Source organism: Anabrus simplex, chromosome 3 (assembly GCF_040414725.1).
Source record: "Anabrus simplex isolate iqAnaSimp1 chromosome 3, ASM4041472v1, whole genome shotgun sequence".
Taxonomy (NCBI): Eukaryota; Metazoa; Arthropoda; class Insecta; order Orthoptera; family Tettigoniidae; genus Anabrus; species Anabrus simplex.
Window position 1 is genome coordinate 400786357 of NC_090267.1, and position 20888 is coordinate 400807244.

The 20888-nt window shown below is 41.6% G+C and overlaps 1 protein-coding gene across 7 annotated transcripts in view; it reads left to right on the forward strand.

Annotated features, from left to right (window-relative positions):
• Positions 1–20888, forward strand: part of KaiR1D (Kainate-type ionotropic glutamate receptor subunit 1D) — a 1117017-nt gene that overhangs the window by 743379 nt on the left and 352750 nt on the right. For all 7 annotated transcript variants that reach the window (XM_067143360.2, XM_067143363.2, XM_067143364.2 and 4 more), the window contains exon 5: positions 2363–2520. In XM_067143360.2, the coding sequence (XP_066999461.2) occupies positions 2363–2520 (158 nt within the window). The remainder of the gene's footprint in view (positions 1–2362; positions 2521–20888) is intronic.

The following is a 20888-nucleotide window of genomic DNA, read 5'->3' on the forward strand; positions in this document are numbered from 1 at the left end:
ATTATTATTATTATTATTATTAATTCCAACTTTGTCTTCTTATTATGATATTTACTGCTTTTAAAAGCTGCGCTCAAGCTTATTCATCTATAATGTCATTCCACGCCATCTTTCCACTGACAGCTTGGTACATACCACTTAGTTTATCATCTCGTCTCCTTACTCCCAATTCTTCCCAGGGAAAAGTTTGAAACATTTGCATAACACTAGTCTTTTGTAGGAAATCACCCAGAACAAATCATTCTGCTTTACTTTGGATCTCTTCCAGTTCTCGTATCAAGAATTCCTGGTGTGGGTCACACACACTGTAACTATACTCTAATTGCGGTTTTTCGAGATATTTAAACGCTCTCTACATTACATGCTTACTACAACCCCTAAATATTCTCAACCACTTGAAGAGATCTGTAACCTTTATTAATATTATTACCCCAATGAAGATCATTCTTTTTATTAACACCTAGGTACTTACGGTGTTCCCCATCAACACAGTAATTAAAACTGAGAGGACTTTTCCTCTTGGTAACACTCAGATCCTGAATTTTCATCCCGTTTACAATCATCATACCCTTGTCCACTGTCCGCCTCAAAACATTACACATAACTTTGTCTGGGATGCATTAAGTCAAGTATATTCTTATCATAATGTATCCCCAGAAAAAGGGGTCCATTTGAGAGAGATCGAGATTCTAAAGGGCCCGGGAATAGAGCCATCTTTACAAAACCAACTGTTTGGAAACTTTAGCATTCAGTGTGTTGCGTAAATTTGCTTTGAAATGTGGCAGCACTCATCTTGCATGAAAATAAAATTGACACCAGTTTCTTGTTCTATTTGTTGTATCTGAAGAAAAACATATGTCTGCTGGGTGGCCTGGCTACACAGCACACAAGCAGATGCGCTGTTCGAAGGGAGGGTTACATCACCCCCATCAGGTCAAGATAAAGCGACGACTATTAGCAACAGTTTCTAAAAATCTCACTTCTTCCCTCTTCGGTTCGAGACCACAAAAGCCTCAACATGTCCATCCTACTTGAGGCAGCAATTTTATACGCAGTAGAGACATTAAGTTCATGGACTAGCTGTTTAGCGTTGCTGTGGTGCACTATAGCCGAGAGTTTGCCTTGACAGCTCTTCGCTAGGCTCAGCAAAAGGCAGTTACGTGCTTACAGTGTAAGCAAAACCATGGTTTCTGTTGTGAAGGGTACTTGAATATAAGTGGCGGAATTTGAGAACGTCGTAGTTTGAGCAACAGACAAATTTTAAGTTCTGTCAAAACTTACGCAAATCAGTTAGCGAAAGATTTGAAATTATGAAGTCGAAATCGTCCGTATCACCACGACGGCAAAAAGGCGTAAAAAGGCAGGTCAAAAACAATGTGATCCTTGAACTGTTGGCACCAGTCCACCAACATATTGACTGTGGTACAAAGGTGTACTCTGTGTTGCCTGAACTGTAGGCGCCACTCCAGCAACATTATTATTGACCGTACTGTAGTACAAAGGTGTACTCTGTGTTGCCTGCACTGTTGGCGCCAATCCACGAACTTAGGACTTTCGTAGTGAAACATGTGTATTCGTTTTCAATGACAATTTATTATGAACATCGCCCAGATTTTGATGGACGTCATCTTTTAATTGGTGCATCATACACATTGCTAACTTATACATAAATCCTGAACATAGCCCTTCATTACAGAAATGCATATTTATTAAACGTTATTTTTTGTCATGTTTCGACTTTCCTTCACTTTTAGGTTATTTTTTTCAGTTGTGCCTCATTATGTTGTAATTTTCAGCAATGCATTGCAATATTTTCTTGTTTTAAGTCATTTTCTTTGTTCTGTGTTATTATTGTCATTTCAATGCATTTATGTTGGGTAATTAACGTATCCGAATAATCATCCGAGATTTCAGTGTACTCTGTTCGAAAACTGTGAAATAAAATATCCCTCTACAACTCTTATCCGTTCTTCTTCTACCCCTTTGCCCACATCTGGGCGGTCGCAGGTTCGAACTGTGTTGCACAAATGTTATCACTATTGTGTGTTTCTGTCGTGGTTGGTTGTCTAGTTTGTCTGAATATGAAGAGGAAAGTGTTGGGGACGAACACATATACCCAGTCCCCGAGCTAGAAGAATAATTCAGATAGGATTAAAATCCCCGACTCGGTCGGTAATCGAACAGGGACTCTTTGAACCGAAGGCCTTAACGCTGACCATTCAGCCAATGACTCGGAAATTTTATTAGTAGTAGTAGTAGTAGTAGTAGTAGTAGTAGTAGTAGTAGTAGTAGTAGTAGTAGTAGTATTTCTATTTTTAAGCTCTTGTCACAAATAATGTGTGATTTTTCTGTTCAATTACAGGCCTACGTAGATCTGGTAAAAGCATGGGGTTGGAAATCTTTCACTATAATATACGAAAACAACGAGGGACTTGTACGCCTTCAGGAACTGCTAAAAGCACATGGACCGTCCGAGTTCCCTATTGCTGTGCGACAGCTAGGTGAAGGCACCGATTACAGGTAAGGTTCCCATATACAGCAAACGAAAATGTTTAATTCGTAACAACTCCTTGACTATCGTGTTAACCCTTTAGCCTCTCACTCCCATCAACCGCTCAAAAGCATCACGAACCGTTAATCGCCGGTTGCGTGATTACCTGATTTTAGCCATGTCATTTTGACCCCGTAGGGTGCTTCGAGCGCTTTTATCAAAGCTGTGCTGAATCCCCTTTCATCTAAAGAGAAACTCTTTTGTGCACGATTTTCGTTTAGTCTACAGTTTCCTTTCATGCCCACAGGTGTTACCTGCCGCTTTCAGGCAATTTTGTCAACATGGCATCGCTTAATGCTTCGAACATAAAAGTTACAACATATAACAGAATCAACCTTGTCATAGCCACATTCTAGAGAAAGATATATTGTATGCTTGTTTCACAAGATCAGAAATAGTATCGATTTCTGTACCGTTCTGTGCTGCACCATGCTCCAAGATGAGACACACTGCAAATAACTTCTAAAAAATGATTTGAGGTAGTGTTGACATGTTTTGAGTATTTTTGTTGTAACTGAAGTTTTAATAAGCATGGTTTTTCTTCATGGCATTATATTATGATTTTCTTATGTACATATTTCACGTCATTTCTCTTCTTTTTTTTTTTGCTAGGGGCTTTACGTCGCACCGACACAGATAGGTCTTATGGCGACGATGGGATAGGAAAGGCCTAGGAGTTGGAAGGAAGCGGCCGTGGCCTTAATTAAGGTACAGCCCCAGCATTTGCCTGGTGTGAAAATGGGAAACCACGGAAAACCATTTTCAGGGCTGCCGATAGTGGGATTCGAACCTACTATCTCCCGGATGCAAGCTCACAGCCGCGCGCCTCTACGCGCACGACCAACTCGCCCGGTATTTCTCTTCTTTATTAGGCGCAAAATATAGAGAACTGAAAAGATGAGCCTCCATAATTCCTTTCTTTATGTACTTCCCTATGTTTTATTTTCTCTTTTTAATATATATTTTTGATTGTTGACGGTCAGAATAAAAGATGGATGTGTTGTAAGCCGTATTATAATTACACGATTCTTAATATAATATCAAAAAGCTTAACATTTGGTGCCGAAACCCGGGAAGCCAGTGACATACCCTTCTTTGTGAATAGTGTTCAGACTTTTTGTTGTCTTCTACACTACGTAAAGAAACTCAACACTTAATTGAATTGTAATGATAAGCGTTAACGTTAAGTGTACAATGTATGTTGTATAATAAGATAATACCACTCTATTGTCCTGGGGACAATAAATTCTTCCCAAAGGCGGAGGAACCAGTTCGGTCAACGGCATTACGATGCAGAAGGCAACGGGAAACCACTGCATTAAAGATCCTGAGAGATAAACCAATAAATTCACATGGCATGGCTGCAACGTCGAGATCGGAGCTAGCGTGTGGATCGTCTACCTCCGTTTGGAGACGACGACTTAAGAAGAAGAAAGTCTCCCATGATCCCGGAAACCCAATATCCGCGGGAGAGTATTGTTTATTGTAATCTTTCCTTACTTTTGATACATGTAGCATACAAAAGTTGAGATCCTATAGCACAATTATAAAACACAAAGAGACCACAAGTAAATGTGTGTCCGGAAAACATCATAAACCAAATTTAACACTTAATAATAATTTTATTTGCTTTACGTCCCACTAACTACTTCTGCGGTTTTCTGAGACGCCAAGGTGCCGGAATTTAGTTCCGTAGGAGTTCTTTTACGTGGCAGTAAATCTACCGACACGAGGCTCGCGTATTTTAGCACCTACAAATACCACCGGACTGAGCCAGGATCGATCCTGCCAAATTGGGGTAGGAAGGCCAGCGCCTCAACCGTCAGAGCCACACAGCCTGGCTAACAATTGATTTAGGAATTGAACAGAGAAAGAATGGCCTAAAATGAATGTTAGAGAGATCATGGTAAGAAATAAAACTGAAAAAGAAGGAAACTTCACGGACATGCTATAGATGCCCATCGTATACCCCGAAAACTTAATCTCCCAAAGTGAGGGTCACCATAGTAGACATCCTCAGACCCTGCATACCACGTCTGACATGTCGGATGAATATTATATTATCAAAACATGCAATTTAAATGGAATATGATGGTTGATTATTTATTTGCTATAAGTATAATCTATGTACCTAATAGCTCTAGCCTTCAACAAAGTTATATTGTCTAAGTTTCCTTAGGCATAATTCTGTCATTAACTACCATGTACCAATTCTTTCTTTCTTTCTTTCTTTCTTTCTTTCTTTCTTTCTTTCTTTATTAATCAGTTTACCTTCCTGGGTTGGTTTTTCTCCCCCGGGGCACAGCGAGTGATCCTACCCCTTCCTCCTCAAGCTTGAACTTGAGATTTTGGGTCGGGATACAACTGGGAATGAGGGCCAGTACCTCATCTGCTATGCTGAATAGGGGCCTTATGTGGGGATGGGAATATAGAAAGGGACAGATAAGGAAGAGGGAATAACGCGGCCGTGGCCTTAAGTCAGGTACCATCGAGGCATTTGACTGGAGAGGAGAAGTAGAAAACCACGGAAAACCACTTCGAGGATGGCTGAGGAGGGAATCGAAACCCCATTACTCAGTTGACCTCTCGAAGCTGAATGGACCCCGTTCCAGCCCTCGTACAACTTTTCAAATTTTGTGACAGAGCCGCGAATCGAACCAGGACCTCCGGAGGTGGCAGCTAATCACACAAACCACTACACCGTAGAGGCGGAGATGTATCAATTCTTACCTCCATTTATTTACTTCTCCACATTCCCTTAACAATGTTGAATAATTCTGTAATTTTTCCCGGGTTCATTAACTCTCTATTCAATAACTTTACGACCGTATACAACTGAGTTTTATTATCAATTTTCCTCACCGAGTGAGTTGGCCGTGCAGTTAAGGGCGCGGAGCTGTGAGCTTGCATATGGAAGAGAGTGGGTACCTTAATTAAGGCCACGGTCGCTTACTTCCCACTCCTTGCCCTTTCCCATCCCATCGTTGCTGTAAGACTTATCTCTGTCGGTCCAACGTAAAGCAAATTGCAATTTTCCTCCTACCCTCCTTAGCCATCAATTTCTCTCTGATTTCCCTTGTCTCTAAACAATCTCTTATGAGATGTACATATTGTACAGTAAAACAGGTAATGTTAATATTTTCTAACCAAAAAGTGAACTACTAAATAAGGGAAGAATGAATAATCGGTTGATAAGACATTGACACATTACCTGTATCATCTGTGGTGTTTTCGCATATAAAAATCAAACTAATGGTCCTAATTTAATAAAATTTGCTACGAATAGAATGCTGTGTATGGAAAAAGCGGTTATCTCACAGTAAGTGTTGGAAGTGGTCGCTATTAGCATCAAAGCATGCTTGCACTCGCCCCTCCATGTTATTGTAAGTAGCCGCCAATTTATCGGGAGTTTCAGCGCCAATTTCAAGCTCAATATTGCCTTTCAGTTCTATGAGAGTCCCTGGATTCACGCGATACATTTTCCCTTTTAATAAACTCCATATGAAGAAACTGGATGGGGTAATACGGGGGACCTCGCAAATGATTCGATCCTCAAATAAGGACACAGTTTCTTTCATTCTGCTGTAGGAAGTCTGGCTTATGGCGTAACTTCGCTGAAAATAGTGAAGATAGAATTCCTCGTCAACCCAATTTATTTAGAAACTCATTGAAGATTCCCATGTATATCGCAGTATACTCTGTTTGGTCCTGTGACAGTGTACGCAAGTCCTTCTTTGGTGAGATCAACAATCTGTTTTCCACGTTTTGTACCATTATTTCTGGCATGTTTGGGCGTTTTCCTATGTGAACAAACTACAATTTCCCCGTTGTCTCGACTCACTTCACCAAATATTTACCGGAAGGTTTTACAGGCGGTTTCCAGATCCTTAACTGTGCAGTGAATTTTCACTGGTGAGCATTTATGGACTCCCTCTCCCAGTACTTGCAGACGATAAACACGTGATAATCCACCGACTACCGACTCTTAGTATTTTCTATTAAAACACAAATTCATTGACGTATTCACTGTTGTGTCCTGACACAGTCTACGCAAGGACTTCTTTGGTAAGTTCAGCAATCTGTTTTCCACGTCATGAAAGTGATACCATGAACTCAGACAGTAACAGAAAAATATGCGTTTGTATGATAAGAATTTAATTTAATGCACACAAAAGGTCTAGATTGATTGACACCACTTTTCATGTGGTTGTGATGTTTTTCATACACCAAAGTATGTCCTTAGTAAATGTTGTTATATTTTTTCGTGCCAGCCCTATGTTAGCCCCTTTCAGGACTTCTTGGAAGGGACTAGTGAATCAACAGACCGGGGAGCTACCAGCCGGCTATGAGGGAACGGCAGGCATTTCCGTCTATTGTTCTCGTCGGCTGGCTTATAAGTAAGTTTTTGGAGATTCAACTGGAATTTTCCGCCTCTATCCACCTCGCGAATGTTCTGGTTTACATCACTGGAGTTATAAAAAGGGAGGCTAACCGCGGACAGCCAGTCAGTGCTGAACTCCGTAGTGGAGTCGGTGTGAGACTCATTGTGTTGTTATCTGTCTGTGTGTGTGTGTGTCTGTGTGTGTGTGTGTGTGTGTGTGTGTGTGTGTGTGTGTGTGTGTGTGTGTGTGTGTGTGTCGGAGTGTCAAGCGAATAGCTGAACTGCAGACGACGTGCGGAACGGAAGACTGTACTACCTGGAATTACTGTATGTACGATGTGTATTATATATATATTTTTTTTCTTTTTTCTCTTATTTCTAAGTGTGGTTACTTTTATTAATACTATTACTGTTTCTATTTTAAAATTATCATATTATGATCATCAGTATTTATTATCAAGTGTTCTAGGTTAAGACTGGTTAAGTGTAAGAAAGGGAGTACATCCCTAACTTTGCCAGAATAAATAAAACATTATTATTATTATTATTATTATTATTATTATTATTATTATTATTATTATTATTATGAGTCAGCGAGGAAAGCCGCTAGCGTGAGTGTGAGGGTAAGTGGACCTGTGTTAATATTCGCTGTTGAGAGTATCGTCCTGCTGTTGAATACTGTTGAACTGTTGCTGTTTAGTTGTTCACTGAATGTGACTGTGCGAATTACTGGACTGTCTTTGGAGTCGAACCAAAGAATAGTCATCATATGTTGTTTAGTCCGTAGCCCTGTGTTCAAATCTAGCGATCTACATACGGCTGCTGTATGGAGCGACTAGACTTGGGAACTGAAAGTAAGGATTAGCCGTCCGCAGGCAATGGGCCGGACCGCCTCTGTGTCGTAAGAGAGACATGTAAATAGACAGTAATTAGTAAGTGTGTGTGTGTGTGTGTGTGTGTGTGTGTGTGTGTACATTTATTTGGTCATCCTGAAATAAATTAGAGTAATAAAATAGAGGGAATTTTATTCGTAACAATATTATGACGATTAGTTTTTTTAATAAGTGAAACTCAAGTTCTAGAACGAGTGGGACATTCTGTATACCAAAGCCATTTCTGCAGAGCAAGGTAAAAGTTTCCACTATTCATAATTTCCACACTGAGAGTGATAAAATAATTAAAACTAAAATCGACCATATTTGTACCCTGAACCTAAACTGGTACTTCTGTCGTAATTTGAATGAACGCCAGAGTCGTGTGCCTCCCTACAAGCGGAAATCTCTTTTCTCAAATTCTTAGCTTGCTGGCGGAGAATTGATACATATCAGTGCAGATAAAACCATCATACCTTTACCGCATCGGTCAGGTAGTGCCCTCTGGCATATAGCAACTTCGAATTGACTAAGCAGTATTTAATTAGGATTGTTCTACTCTTGACTAAGGTACCGAATGTTGGCAGCATTTTTTCTTCATTTTCTTCTCCTTGACGAGTTAAGACTACGATTCAGTTTCTTGATAGAAGCATGAAACTTGCCGTACATATTCTACAGTAGTCCACTTGGACTATATTTCCGACTGGCTGCGTAGTTTGGTTGGTCACACGCCTCTTGCCTTCGATAAAGGTTGCTCGCACTATTTCCAGCAGAGTTAACAAAGATACTTAATGTTTAAATGTGGAATGCCATTACCTCAGAGGAGCGCCCTTTCAAGACAGTAGTTATATAATAATTATTATTATTATTATTGTTAGTAGTAGTAGTTGTTGTAACCAAGGTTGAAGTTTACAGAACACAACTTTTATTGCTTCACTTTATGATATTTACACAAATAACTGAAATTTATTTTGAAGCAAAAAGGAATATTGAATCTTGAGAAAAGTCTGTCTTTATACAATATGTACAGGTTTGCAGTCTTTATATACACTTCTATCTTGAAAAGATAGTCTTTGTGAATTGACACGTTGATAGTCGAGAACTATCTGGCACACTAACATAAATGTTCATGAGAGTCCTTGTTTGTTGAAGTGCCTGAATTCCTAAAAAGCAAGTTCAATTGATTGAAGAAATTCCACCTAGCGAAACTAAGGGAGCTTGCATATATTAGGGAATGAAAATGGCTTGTAAAAGAATTACGGAACATAGGCAGCGGAAACAGGTAAAGGAGCGGTGACCAGAGGTGAAACCTCGTACTGCCAGAAATTCAGTCCACCTGGTCGAAGCACATTTTCAAGAGGAGTAGCCTCCGTGCTCGACGTAGGGTGTATTCTGGAGCTGGACACCGGGGCAAGTGGGCAAGTAAGCAGGCAGGGAGCTCCTATTTATAGTACACTCGATGGTCAGGCACGCGCACTGAGGGCTGCGCGTCGAAGCTAGCAGAATGATACACAGGCGCGCGTGCAGCTGGCAGGCGGAGCGAGAAGGGAGCGCCGGACATACAACAGTAGTAGTAGTAGTAGTAGTAGTAGTAGTAGTAGTTCTGATTTGATCTCGCACTTCCAAATTTCATGCCCCTTCATTTTGAGCACATTCAAAGACATTATTCGAATGTAAGAGTCCACATTGAGGCTGATGACTTACATGTAAATTTCAAAACTCGCCTGTCAACTTATTAATCCTATCAGAAACATAGCCAGGTGGAATACAGTATATCAGAATCGGCATTACAGAATATTCTTCAGTTTGCTAATATCATCAACCTACCTAAAGATTTGCACTGGGAATTTCACTCTTCTTCTTCTTGTCGTGGGCGAGGTATAATCTAATTTTTATGGTCAAATGCCCTTCTGACGTCAATCTTATGTAGAGGAATGTAATCACATTTCGCGTGTCTCTATGATGGTTGGCAGTGTGTTGTGTTGTGTTTAAATTAGGAGGTGTGCATTAAGACAATCCCAAACACTTATTTCAACGACTAGAGGAATTAATCAGACACTCCTAAAATCCTCGGTTCAGCTGAGAATCGAACGCGCTACTCAATGTTTTCGAACCATGCAGATCATTCAACCATGCAGTCAAACGTAATTCAACAAAAATTGAACCATATTTATTTCGTACATTCTACTATATCTGGGGGGAAGAATACTGTATTTTCGCTGCCATTTCCCTATTTTGTATGAACATTTGTCAACTCGTCGAGAGTCCGGCTCCATAGCTAAAGGGTTCGCGGGCTGGTCTTTGGGCACAGCGGTCCCGGGTTCGATTCCCTGCAGGGTCGGGAACTTTAACCATCATTGGCTAAATTCGCTGGCATTGGGGCTGGGTGTACGTGTCGTCTTCATCATCATCATCATCATTTCATCCCCATCATGACACGCAGGTCACCTACGGGTGTCAAATCAAAAGAACTGCACCTGGTGAGCCGAACTAGTCCTCGTACGACTCTGGTTACACATATTGCCATTCCACAGTGATATGACTAACAGGCAATAACGGAAAATAATAATAATAATAATAATAATAATAATAATAATAATAATAATAATGCGTCTATTTCCACTACTGTGCACATGTTATAAACCATTATCTTCACATGACGAACGATATGATCTAATAAACCAAACTCAAGCGGCAAACATAATGTTGTACGCATGAGCTCTGCCTTAAATGGTTAACAGCCTAGGAATCTAATTCAACAACTAAATAATAGAATTGGAACATACAGGGAGGTAATGCGCTATTAAGTCTATTCATGAGTCAATTTAAGCTGTCACCACCGGTCAACCACTTCAGAATTGATTGATTGATTGATTGATTGATTGATTGATTGATTGATTGATTGATTGATTGATTGATTGATTGATTGATTGATTGATTGATTGATTGATTGATTGATTGATTGATTGATTGATTGATTGATTGAGAGGCCTGTTGCAGGTCTTACCGGGCGAGTTGGCCGTGCGCGTAGAGGCGCGTGGCTGTGAGCTTGCATCCGGGAGATAGTAGGTTCGAATCCCACTATCGGCAGCCCTGAAGATGGTTTTCCGTGGTTTCCCATTTTCACACCAGGCAAATGCTGGGGCTGTACCTTAATTAAGGCCACGGCCGCTTTCTTCCAACTCCTAGGCCTTTCCTATCCCATCGTCGCCATAAGACCTATCTGTGTCGGTGCGACGTAAAGCCCCTAGCAAAAGAAAAAGTTGCAGGTCTTTCTAGTTGATGCCTATGGACGACCTGCATGCCTGGGTGTGCGATTGTAATGTTACGTGGTAATGCGACTGTCATCCCGCTTTAAGCCTCACGACGCCATGGCTGATTGGCAGCGATGGTTTAACGTCGCACCGAGATGAGTGGTAGCGTGCGTACCTTTGGTAAGAAGGGGTGTGGGTTCGATCACCGGCTGGATCATAGGATTTTAGGCACGTTCTTATTCTTACTCTTATTATAATAATTTGCTTTGCGTCGCACCGACACAGATCTTATGACGACCCTCACCCCGGCCGCGCGGACTCCGTGAGAGATCGCATCTCTACGACCTCAAGGGCAGTGTCCTCGAAGGTGAGACATTTGGTCGGGGATACAACTAGGGAGGAGGGCCAGTAGCTCTCACAGCTGGCCTCACCTTCTATTCTGAACAGGGGCCTTGCGGGGATTGCTAGGGATAGGCAAGGAAGAGGGAAGGAATCGACTGTGGCCTTCATTAAGGCCTGGTGTCTGAATGGTAAACCACGGAAAACCATCTTCAGGTTCGCCAACATTGGGGTTCCAACCCATTATCTTCCAAATGTTAGCTGACAGCTACGTCAACTAAACCACGTAGCCGTTCTTTAGGTATAATAATAATAATAATAATAATAATAATAATAATAATAATAATAATATAATTTAAATACCCAGGCGAGCCTTAAATCGAACCTGGAGCCCCCTGAACCAAAGAGCAGTACGCTGACCATTCGACCAAATAGCCGGACCAAAATAAATGTACGTTAAGTAACATTGTATAACAACATCTGTTTACCTATATAATTTAAAAGAATGAGATTACTTTGGCTGTTGAAAATTCAGACATGTTTGCAAGCTTTACGTATATTATTCTACTTCCAGGAATTATTATAATACACTTAAGAAAATGGAAATTGCTACCCCATGAAGGCATTGGTCGTTTGTGTTGATTTTCAAGATATGGAACGATTCCATGTAGGTATGTAAACGATCAAAGTTTCAGACCCATTGGATTGTTGCTACAGGTCTCCCCACGTGATTTGTCGCGGAGGAATCAACTCCAGTATACGGACTCTGGTGTAGCGTAGTTGACTTGCAGTCTGTGCAGTGAAGTGTTCCCCGTCAAATATGTCTCGACGACAGAGAAGAGCACGCTAACAACAACTGTCGCCGTTTGAGAGAGCTCGGATAATTGGGCTGTGTGAGGCTGGATATCGCTAAGGACTGTCGCTGCACGTGTTGGCCGACAGGCATCTACAGTACAACGTGTATGGCAGCAGTGGTCAAATGAAGGTACCCACACTCGTAGACCTTGCACAGGCCCAGCGCGACAGACAACTGTGAGAGAGGATCGGCGCATCATTCAGATGGCCCGGATGGAACCCCATGGATCATCAGCGCAAATTCGAGCAGCTGTGGCCCCCCACGTTACACAACAAACAGTTGGTAATCGCCTGCGTGCAGCTGGCTTACGAGCCCGTGTCCCTGCAGAAGGTGTTCCGTTGACCCCACAACAGCGACGTGTAAGGCTGGCCTGGTGTCGAGAAAGATCGACGTGGGTCGACGAATGGCATAGGATCGTCTTTAGTGATGAATCGCGCTTCTGTCTTGCCCGCAGTGATCGCCGGAATCGTGTGTGCGCCGACGTACCGGGGAGAGGGGCCACCCAGATCTTATTGTCGAGAGGCACACAGGGCCAACACCAAGCATTATGGTCTCTAAAAGCTAGCTTGCTAGTTGCTAGTTGCTTTACGTCGCACCGACACAGATAGGTCTTATGGCGACGATGGGACAGGGAAGAGCTAGGAGTAGGAAGGAAGCGGCCGTGGCCTTAATTAAGGTACAGCCCCAGGATTTGCTTGGTGTGAAAATGGTAAACCACGGAAAACCATCTTCAGGGCTGCCGACAGTGGGGTTCGAACCTACTATCTCCCGAATACTGGATACTGACCGCACTTAAGCGACTGCAGCTATCGAGCTCGGTAAGGTCTCTAAAAGAAGATACATTTGAATATAATGATAGTTCTGACATGACCACCTTCGTGTGCAAGCTGCGTTGAGAAAGCACCTCTAGCTACAGTACTTTATACCATTTGTAAATATCTGTTGTAACTATCCACGATAATATTTCTTCTTCTAGGTCTTTTCCAATTTATTGGGGTCGGCACATAATGTGGACTTGCCCAGCTTTACGGATGGATGCTCTTCCTGACGCCAAACGTACGGATAGGGATGTGTTCACTTTATTTCTGTGGTGGCTAGTCCGGCTCCATAGCTAAATGGTTAGCGTGCTGTCCTTTGGCCACAGGGGTTCCGGGTTCGATTCCCGGCAGGGTTGGGAATTTTAACGATAATTGGTTAATTTTTCTGGCCCGGGGCTGGCTGTATGTGTTGTCTTCATCATTATTTCATCCTCATCACGACGTGCAGGTCGCCTACGGGAGTCAAATAGAAAGACCTGCACCTGGCGAGCCGAACATATCCTCAGACACTCCCGGCACTAAAAGCCATACGCACCGGGCGAGTTGGCCGTGCGCGTAGAGGCGCGCGGCTGTGAGCTTGCATCCGGGAGATAGTAGGTTCGAATCGCACTATCGGCAGCCCTGAAGATGGTTTTCCGCGGTTTCCCATTTTCACACCAGGCAAATGCTGGGGCTGTACCTTAATTAAGGCCACGGCCGCTTCCTTCCAACTCCTAGGCCTTTCCTATCCCATTTTTGCCATAAGACCTATCTGTGTCGGTGCGACGTAAAGCCCCTAGCAAAAAAAGAGCCATACGCCATTTAATTTGTGGTGGTTAACAGTGTGGTGTGTTACGTGTAGATTAACGGAAGTGTGTTACGACAAATACAAACACCCAGTCCTCCCGCAAGAGGAATTAACGATATGAAATTAAAATCCCCAACTCAGTCTAAAATCGAACCCGGGACAATCTGAACCAAAGACTAGTACAATGACCATTCGGCAAAATAGCCGGACCAAATTAAATATACGTTAAGAACTATTATATGACGTCTGTTTACCTAAAAAATTGAAAGGAATGAGATTGCCTTCGCTGTTGAAAATTCAGCCATGCTTGCACGATTTTCGTATATTATTCTACTTTTACGAAATCCTGGTAGACGACACTATGTAACGAAAAGCAGAAATAGATTTCAATGAATACGATGTTTCGCCATTCATATATGCAGGCACATCTTTCTACTTACCATGCGAGGTGAACAATACAGGATGAGACGTGAGTCGATGTCTGCATAGTGGCAACAGTGATCGTAGCCCACTTCTAAGCATACGGTTAGAAATGATATGGCGTATGGCTTTTAGTGCCGGAATGTGTCCCAGGACTTCGGCTCGCTAGGTGCAGGTCTTTTCATGTGACTCCCGAAGGCGACCTGCGAGTCGTGATGAGGATGAAATGATGATGAAGACGGCACATACATCCAGTCCCCGTGCCAGGTAAATTAACCAATTATGATTAAAACTCCCGACCCTGCCGGGAATCGAACCCTGTACCCCTGTGACCAAAGGCCAGCATGATAACCATTTAGCCATGGAACCGGACATACGGTCAGAGATGATCCTGCTCTTTCACTACTTCTCTTTGAGTATCTATTCAGTACAGTATGGACTCTTTCATTTCTTTTTTACATCAAGTTAATGTGACCCAAGTCCGCCTGTGTGGTGTAGTAATTAGCTGCCACTCCCAACCCCGGAAGCCGGGGTTCGATTCCCGACTCTGCCATGAAATTTGAAAAGTGGTACGAGGACTGAAACCGGGTTCCACTCAGTTTTGGGAGGCCAACTGAGTAGAGAGGTTTCGGGTTCGATGTCCATGTCAGCCATCCTAAAAGTAGTTTTTCATGGTTTCCCGCTTCTTCTCCAGGCAAATACCGGGATAGTACCTAACTTAAGGCCACGGCCGCTTCCCTCCCTCCTCTTGCCTATCCCTTATCCCCCTCCCTCCATAAGGCCCCTGTTCAGCATAGTAGGTGAGGCCACCAGGGTGAAGTCCTGGTCCTCCTGCCCAGTTGTATTCCCGACCAAAAAGTCTCACGCTGCAGGACACTGTCCTTGAGGCCCTATCTCAGTCCGGGGAGAAAACCAACCCTGGAGGGAAAACGGATTAAATAATTAATAAATAATATGACCGAGCAGAGTGGCTTCGCCTTTAATGTGGCTTTACAACTCTGCATTCGGGATGCGGTGAGTTAGTCTTACCATCCGCAGTTCTGAAAATGTTTTTCCGTCGTTTTTTATTCTCCTCGCTGAGGCGAATGCCGGAATAGTACCTTTTATAGGCTACATCCATTCCCCTCTCATCGCAACACATCGCTGTGATGGGGTACGTAATGCAAGTTTAAAAAAAGCATTCTTCATTATCAATCAGATCGCTATGATGCAACTCTACAATCTGGGGATGGAGTTCAAACTCCACCGTGACGTCGGCTGTTCTGAGAATAGATTTTACGACTTCCCATTCTGACTTCCAGGCAAATGCCGGGACAATCCCCATTTACATCCCACTGCCAATCCCTTCTCTTCCGTCCCTCACTGCACTTCAAATCACTACAAATCTCCCGGCCAGAGAGAGGACGTTACCCTCTAAGTGGACTGCCGTAACCTGTCAGGGTAAGGAATGAAAGCTAAAAGAATTACTTTTTAAGTCCACATCCCGTATCACGATGGGCTTCCCCTAAATTAACCTCACGGTGTCACCCGTTGGAATGTCAAATTCCGAAGTCAACAAGCAATCAAAAGGACTTCTGGTTCTTCGTAGAGATGTGCCGCTTGCTCGATTATTGGCGTCACGAACCAGCATGTCGAGCTTGGTCGTCTGATGTCCAGTACATCAGTATTTCCTCGTGAAGTAAAGTTGTTTAAGCTCTAAGTATTTTGACAAGGAGATCTTGCCAACGTATCCCCACCGATGTGATCCACTTTCGATATGCGTGCAGTCCATGAGGAGAACATCTACGGGTTCATATTGCAAGACGCAACTCCAACCCAATTGCAGGAAAATTGAATTTTAAATACTGTATTTCGAGTGTGCTTCACAAGACCAGATGCGGGATATATTCCCACAACGAACGCGTGGTAATTTTACTACTTTTATTGTTTTAAGAATTAAACTTTAGACGATCGTAGAAAAGAAAAGGTCATTTTTATAGTCAAAATCTCTGAACTAGAAACAGAATATTTACCCATCCTTGCCATAAAGTAGCCAACGGTTTCATAGCAGCGAGATGCTGCATTTGACGAAGCAAGTAAGAAACGAAACGAAAAATGAGGGGAGGAGAGTGCACCTCATCATCATGTAACGACAAGCAGGTAATGAAATGGAAGAAATTGCTCCCTTCTCTACAGCAGGAAAATTGTTTTACAAATGTATATTGTGCCCCTGCCCCCCTCTCCCCGTTCATTGTCTCAAAAACTATGTAGGTGGAGTTATAACTGAAGATTACGAGTTTATGTAGCAATAAAATACCCACCGGGCGAGTTGGCCGTGCGGTTAGGGGCGCGCGGCTGTGAGCTCGCATCCGGGAGATAGTGGGTTCGAACCCCACTGTCGGCAGCCCTGAAGATGGTTTTCCGTGGTTCTCCATTTTCACACCGGGCAAATACTGGGGCTGTACCCTAATTAACGCCACGGCCGCGTGCTTCCCAATCCTAGGCCTGCCTATCCCTTCGTCGCCATAAGACCGGTCTGTGTCGGTGAGATGTAAAGCCAATTGCAAAGAAATAAAATACCCAGTATTTGATCCGTTTTATGAATATTACTATTAAAGTGTTCACAAATCGTTTTTGCACGTCTTCACCGAAGTACTATTGTGTTGTCTGTCGTTTATAACAGGAGTGAAGAATACCGTGTGTCCGAGAAAAATAGCAACAACAAGAATACTACCGAGACAAGATTCGATCCGTGGATCAGGAGCTTGTAAAGCTGACAGCTTGCTGTGCGTTGTGGATATATTTCGCGGGTTACAGAGGTCTTGTAAGGTCTCCAGAAATATTCTAATTCCATTTTCTCGAAATTGGGTGAGAGTTGCACCTTGTAGCTTGAACTAGTGAAAATAGAATGTATTACTCACTACGTACGTGGCGAATGAAAACAAAAATATAATATCGAGAAACAATGTTACCACGAAAAACTAACAAATATTTGACTCACCAAATACAACAATCTTTTATTTGAACATTTGAAATATATAATACAAAAGTCTATCAGAGGATGTAATATGGCATTTCTATAACAAATATGGGAATTTCTTGAAATCGCAGTCAGATATTAGTAGACACTAAGTAGAAATTAATTGCGCGCCTTTCCTGGCCTTCAGTGAAATAAATTTATTTATAACTAGGTGATTGCCCGTGCTTCGCCACGGAATGAGCAGGCCGCAGACAGCCTGTGAAGACTCCTCTGCCATATTCCGTTAAGGCTGCAGACTGCTCATTCCAATCAGCGCCTCAGAGTGGGGATTGGATAGCTGGAATACTGCGATGAACCAGTGTGTTACGTACCTTTAGTAATCAGAAAATTTATGAACCAGAGAAACGGCATTCTTAAAAAAAGTAGTTATATAACCCCCCAATTATTTCCGGCCAATATTCACGTAGGCTGTTTTACTCGGCAAGCAGCATTAATTCCATCTATCGGAGATGAATGGCAGTGGAAGAGACAAAGCACATCACAACAAACAGGGGTCAATGTAATGTTATTGTTGATCAATTTTATGAGCTTTCTATATTGTGGGCCTTCACATTTAGTTTTCTTCCGACTCTGAGATACTAGGGCGTCTAATGTAAAGAGATTTCTTCTTTCTTTCATGAATCCCTCTTGTTTTATTCTTCAAGCGATCTTTATTCTTAAAGGGCGTTCCTTTTGAAATTTTTTCTCATTCTTATAATCATTTCACAATTTTTCTTGTACCGGGCGAATTGGACGTATGGTTAGAGCCGCACAGCTGTGAGCTCGCATTCGTGAAATAGTGGGTTCGAATCCCACTGTCGGCAGCCCTGAAGATGGTTTTCCGTGGTTTCCCATTTTCACGCCAGGCAAATGCTGGGGTTGTGCCTTAATTAAGGCCACGGCCGCTTCCTTCCCATTCCTAGGCCGTTCCTGTCCCATCGTCGCCATAAGACCTATCTGTGTCGGTGCGACGTAAAGCAAATACCAAAAAAAAAAAAAAAAAAAAAAAAAATCTTGTCGATATGGACCAATAACCACATGGTACACCTCAAGACAAACGCCATCGCCAGTTAACACGATTGAACCATATTTCTATGTTAGCAATGCCCGGCGTTGATGTCGACTAAGCAATAAGAGTCTAAATTCATGAATTAGGCCTATGTAATAAAAATCGGTACGGTAAAACTGTATTACGACATAAATGATGGGAAATTATATTCCCTATAACTTTTCTTGTGTATTAATTTTCTATAGGACCAATAACATAGGTATTTCAAAATTAAATTTTAGGCCTCTTCCTCTAAACTACCACTTCAGAGGGAAGACCCACCTTAACACGGGGAAAATAGGCCAATATTCATTCGATTGTTATATATGCTACAAACGTTGTTTACAAATACTGTACACATTCCAGTATTGGCATGCTTCCATAGCAATCAGAAGCAACTTCAATAATGTCAAAATTCTAATTATAACATTTTTAAATAAAATGATCAAAATTCCCCGCCTTTCTAACAATATATCATGGTTTCCTTCATAACTCTCTTACTGTTTTACGGATAATTATGACTTTTTTTCAGGATTTCCTCCCATAGTGTTGTACTACAATCCATACCTCATTCAGATATGATATTTATATTAGATTTTATATAACATATTTATTTACAAAAATAATATTTTCAGGTGCTCGGAATAAAAACTCGACAAAAATATCTAAATCACAGTCTATGTTAATTATTGAGGTTCATTTTGTAGATGGAGGTTCGATACATACTTTGAAAAAGGATTAGTACGAAAAGTATTATAAACTTGGAATTTATAAGGGAAACAGTGATATATTGTGGGAAATTTTGAACATTTCATTTTAAATTAGTATAATTATATTAGAATTTTGACATTATTGAAGTTGCTTCCGGTTGCCAGGAAGCATGCCAATACTGGGATATGTGCAGCAATTGTCAACAACAATTGTAGCATATTTAACAATCGAATGAATATTAACCTTTGTTTTTCCTTTGCTACGCTGGGTCTCCCTCTTCATGCAACTTGTATAAAATTATTTATAACCAAGTCTGTAGCACCTTATTTCTTGACTTTACATACCGATTTTCATCAAATTCTGTTCATCCATTTCCTCGTGGCTCGGCAGTGATATGGACTTAGCCATAAAAATCGAAATTCATGGATTCCTCAGTTATCATAGTCAGTACGGTGAAAATGTGTAAGGCATAAATGATCGTAAATTGAATTCTACAAAACTTTCGTTATGTATTATTTATCGATAAAATTACTAATAACAGATATTTGATAATTAAATGTTATGCCTTCACCTAAACTAAACTACCATTTCACTCAGCGTGAATAGAATGGTTTATAGCCTAGATTGTAGTGACTCATTCCCCGAATACACATACCTATTTTCATTAAATTCTGTTCGGCCATTTTCTCGTGATGCCCGTACATATATATATCTATATATGTATGTGACGGAAAATTAAAGAGTGCATTTCAGGCGTGGTACTAGTCCTTCTCCTGAGTTGTATACTCCACCCAAAATCTCAAGCTCCAGAACACTGCACTTGAAGCGGAGTAGGTGGGATTCCTCGCTGAATCCGAAGGAGGAAAAACCAATCCTGGAGGGTAAACTGATTAAGAAAGAAAGGAGAATAATACTGAATAATACCTCTATTGCACCCAAATACCCATAAAAAGGGTGTGACATCTGATAAATTATCTAAACTGTGGAGACGTGCACCAATGTGCTTGAAATTAAGGTTCACTACTGTTTTTTTCTGTATTCATTCAAAGACTTTGTACAATTTGTGCACTTATCAAGATGATATTCGCATTTTCTCTGGCATAATTTTCACACACAGTTTTCATTCGGATGGTGGAAATAGGAATTTTCACAGAACTTATGGTGAAACCCGTGAGCAGCTAGGCGTGTGACAGCGCTTCGTAATTCCCTTTTGCGATCCATCCAACTTCTATCATGGCATTCGATGCCATTATATTCTTCAAAAATGTGTTCCTTTTTCTCCCTCTGTCGGATGTGATCTGTCATCTGTGGTGTAGATAGTAGTAGTATTTTTAATGTCCCTCAATAAATAAGGTTTCCTTTGCTGATGGTGCTGATTGGTTTAAGATATCTTGTTTTGACCGAGTCTATTGCTGACATTTTTCATACCCACGTGAAGGGAGCTGTTACCTTTATGTACAACCCCGTTAATGGGATTATTCAATTGCAGATATTTCCTCATATTTACACCAAAGTACTTACAGCACTCCTATGAGGTATTAACACCCCATCAGCACTAATTAAAACTGAGAGGCTTTTTCTCTCAACGAAACTCACAACCTGACTTTTCACCCTGTGCTTATGAAATTAAATAAGTTATCTTACCTTCTCCCTGCTTAATACGTGGTATTCATGTGGTCCTTTGGACAGCGTCTTATGGAGGTTTTACTCCACAAGGAAATACTTATTTTCTCTTAACTCTAATCAGATTAGAAAGGGGAAAAGGTCTGGCAGTTAAAAAAATGAAATTATCCGTCAAGGAAAGGCAAGAATCATGAAAGGTGTGAAGATATGAAGTATTTTTCTCGAAAAAC